This window comes from Vollenhovia emeryi, unplaced genomic scaffold (genome assembly GCF_000949405.1).
Source record: "Vollenhovia emeryi isolate VEMERY1.0 unplaced genomic scaffold, V.emery_V1.0 DF941911.1, whole genome shotgun sequence".
NCBI classification, from domain to species: Eukaryota; Metazoa; Arthropoda; class Insecta; order Hymenoptera; family Formicidae; genus Vollenhovia; species Vollenhovia emeryi.
The window spans coordinates 1,056-4,436 of record NW_011964455.1 but is presented as its reverse complement, the minus strand read 5'-3'; the positions used below and the strand labels follow the sequence as shown (position 1 = coordinate 4,436).

At 46.6% G+C, this 3,381-nt stretch overlaps 1 protein-coding gene across 1 annotated transcript; it reads left to right on the top strand.

Annotated features, from left to right (window-relative positions):
* The first annotated feature begins 210 nt into the window (after positions 1–210).
* LOC105570752 (matrix metalloproteinase-18-like) lies at positions 211–1,758 on the top strand. The gene has a single exon (XM_012028193.1). It carries the CDS (start codon positions 211–213, stop codon positions 1,756–1,758), a length of 1,548 nt encoding a protein of 515 aa, XP_011883583.1.
* Positions 1,759–3,381: the final 1,623 nt, after the last annotated feature.

Here is a 3,381-nt window from a genome sequence, read left to right as displayed (position 1 = left end):
CCTACTTTAGCTCTTAGGCTTACTCTCGGTGAATCAAAATGCCATCAATCATGGCATTTTGATTCACCGAGAGTAAGCCTAAGAGCTAAAGTAGGAGTAAGGAAATAAATTCGAATTTATTTCCTTACTCCTACTCGTTACTCCAGCTTACTCCATGTATTGTAGACCAGCCTTAACGCTGACGGTGCCGTCGTCAACGATAACAAGAGAATGGTGGTCGAAGAGAACGATGGAGCCGCGGGGAAAGAGAATAACGAAATGGTAATACGATATCTGCAGAGATACGAGTATTTAAACGAGAAGTTCGATAAGTTAGCGAACAGCGAGGATACATTGGTTCTTCAACACGCAATCAGCCTGTTTCAAGAGTACTACAAATTACCCGTTACCGGCACGATAAACAACGAAACTCTAAACCAGATGAGTAAAGCGCGATGCGGTCTACGCGACATAGCCAATTTCGGAGAGGGTCAAAAGAAACAACGTAGATGGCCGAAAAAACATCTAACGTGGAATTTTTACTTGGCCAACAAACCGCTCTTGGATACGACTCGGGCGGCGTTCGATGTTTGGCAAGCGCATTCGACGCTAACGTTTGAGCGTGACGTGGTAAGGCCAAATATTCTTCTATCGTGGCGCGAGGCCCGTCACACGTTCTTCGAGTCGCAAAACGGTGAAGTTTGCACGAACCCTTTCGACGGTCCCGGCGGCACGCTGGCTCACGCCTTCTATCCCAATGGAACGCCGGATTACACGTCGGAGATTCACGTCGACTGGACGGAACCGTGGTACATACATGTCGAGTTAGATACGTGTCCATCGGACAAAGCGTATTTGCTATACGTGTTGACCCACGAAATCGGTCATGCGCTAGGATTAGATCATAGTACCAACAATGCGTCGATAACGTATGCGTTCGCACCAGTAGGTCCCCGTCCCGTTGCGCTCAGCAACGAGGACATTATAAGCATACAGAATCTGTACGGCGCTAAGAATACCGACGTGTCACCGAAAACGAATCCCATACCACCACTACCACCACCACCACCACCGCAGCCAACACCAAACGCTCCACCGGATCTATGCGCCTTGAAACGCGTTGACGCGATATTGCTGTTGGAAATACGAATGTACGTAGCATACGGAAAACATATATGGGCGATCGACATAGATGGAAAGACCTACAACGAACCTATGCTGCTTTCCAACTACATGCCATTCATTCATTCGAACTTCACACGCATCTCTGCCGCGTATCAAACGCCATCGGATCATCTGATTCTATTCGTCGACGATAGAATTTACAAAGTCAACTATCCCGACTTCACGCTAGTGTCAACGTGGCCGAGAACGTTTCGAGAATTTGGAATTCCTATGAATGCGAAAATAAACGCTGCCGTAAATACGAACAAAGGAAAATCGTACGTGGTGTACGACGGATATCTCGTCGGTGAGATAGACGACTGCTCCGACAGCATTAGCAAATATCACACCATCGAGTCCATCTTACCAGACATACCGAATGGAGTGACGTCAATCTTCAGATACATCGACGGCAATCTGTATTTCACGACTAGACGACAATTTTACAAATTCAACGAGTTTACGAAAACTGTATTAACGGCGGGTACGCTCGATCTGCGAATCGTCAACATTATTTGCCCGCGATACGACCTGTTGAAACAATTGCGCGATCTCCTCTATCGAATAGCGCGACCGAGCAACATAATCACTAACGACGATGATGATTACTATTAAGTATCTATGTTAAAGGAAAATAAAAAACTAAACACACATACTCGATTGTACCCGTCTTGTTTATTTATTCACCTCGTCCAAATATATAGGGGTACTGCGAAAGAACGCAATATCGTATACTTTATTTCTCGGTACACAGTACAGATATATAACCGACAAAAGAAGTGCGAGACACGTTATAGATATATAGTGTGTGGTTATTCAAAGTGATAGGATATACATACACATTACGAGTGTGTCATGCAGCTCGCGCCTGCGGTTGCGGTTGCGGTACGCTTTCTTTTACGCTCCTGCTGCGCATCTTCGCTAATAAACAGATCGCGTGTCTCTCTCAAGACTCCGTCAACACGTAGTAGATTGTTCGTCACAGTAGTGATCAACTGTTGCATCATTCGATGCTTGGTATTCACGGTTGACGTAGAATACAAAAATTGCCCTCGCAGCGCGTCTCCACCAATTACGCTTATCCATAGCTTTGATATCCTCGACGTTGTATATCTGTATACGAACCAATTGAGTATCCACCTCTCCCGGTGTTCTCACGATTTGCCGTTGCACAGTCTCGTGATATTTTGCGGTATCGACTCCACACCGTGATTCACGACCGACTCGAGCGGCAAGTTCAAGGCAGCGTCGCGTTCGCACGCTTCATTCGCATCCAATGCTGCGAGCACGGGATCCGCTACCACGTTTGCAACGTACCGCCGATACTCGTTGATCCATGCACGATGCGAAGTCTCGTTCATTACACCTTTCATGAGCCGAGCGTGCAACTCCTTCGGAGCGGTGTTTCGGAGAAATAGTTGCATTTCCAGCGTAGGACATATCGCATCCATTGGACCTTTCGCAATCAACAAGCTGTACACATCCATCAGAGTGTGTTTCATCTCGTTCCCCTCGCGCATACGTTGCGTGTTTCTGTGTGTCTTTCCGTAATTCGCCATGTAACTCGATATCATTGTGATCTGCAGTCGTACATTCCGCGTCGCCGAAAAGGACGAATCCCACACCTCGTTCAGAAGGTCGAATAAGGTGATGAATGACGACTCTGCGTAGTTGTCGTTAGTATCCGGCACTATGATCTCCTCGAACTCATCATCTAGCAGTTGTGTTTCCTGTTCGTAATGCATACGAATTAAAACTTGTACAACGAACTGGGTCTTACATCGCCGCTACGAACCTGTACGTTGGACATGATGCTCAGTCGATCCCGATCGATGTACGATGCGACCAATGCCCGCTCGCTCGCGCTTTTATTCACTTCTTCGACGCCCGTGAGACTCTTGCTATTACATAGACGTCTGTCTGTCTGTCTAATATGATAAATAGTTACTCATCGCCTCAAGTTTACCGATTTGTAGGTTATATCGAGACGGTTACGCAATATCCTTGCGATTAGTCGTATGTCTACGGTCAATTATCGCCCCCAAACATTCGTCGATGTGAACGGTAGAGATTTATTGTCAGGCATACGAGATGTATTACCTATTAGGAGTATTACTCATCGCCGCACTTTTCCGGATTTGTAGGTTATATCGATACGGTTACGCAATATCCTGGCGATTAGTCGTCCGTCTGCGATCAATTATCGCCCCCAAACATCCGTCGATGTGAACGGTAGAG

Bases quoted from the DNA above. Each gene is read 5' to 3' on its own strand.
- LOC105570752 (XM_012028193.1), top strand. From the start codon at position 211: ATGGTGGTCGAAGAGAACGATGGAGCCGCGGGGAAAGAGAATAACGAA.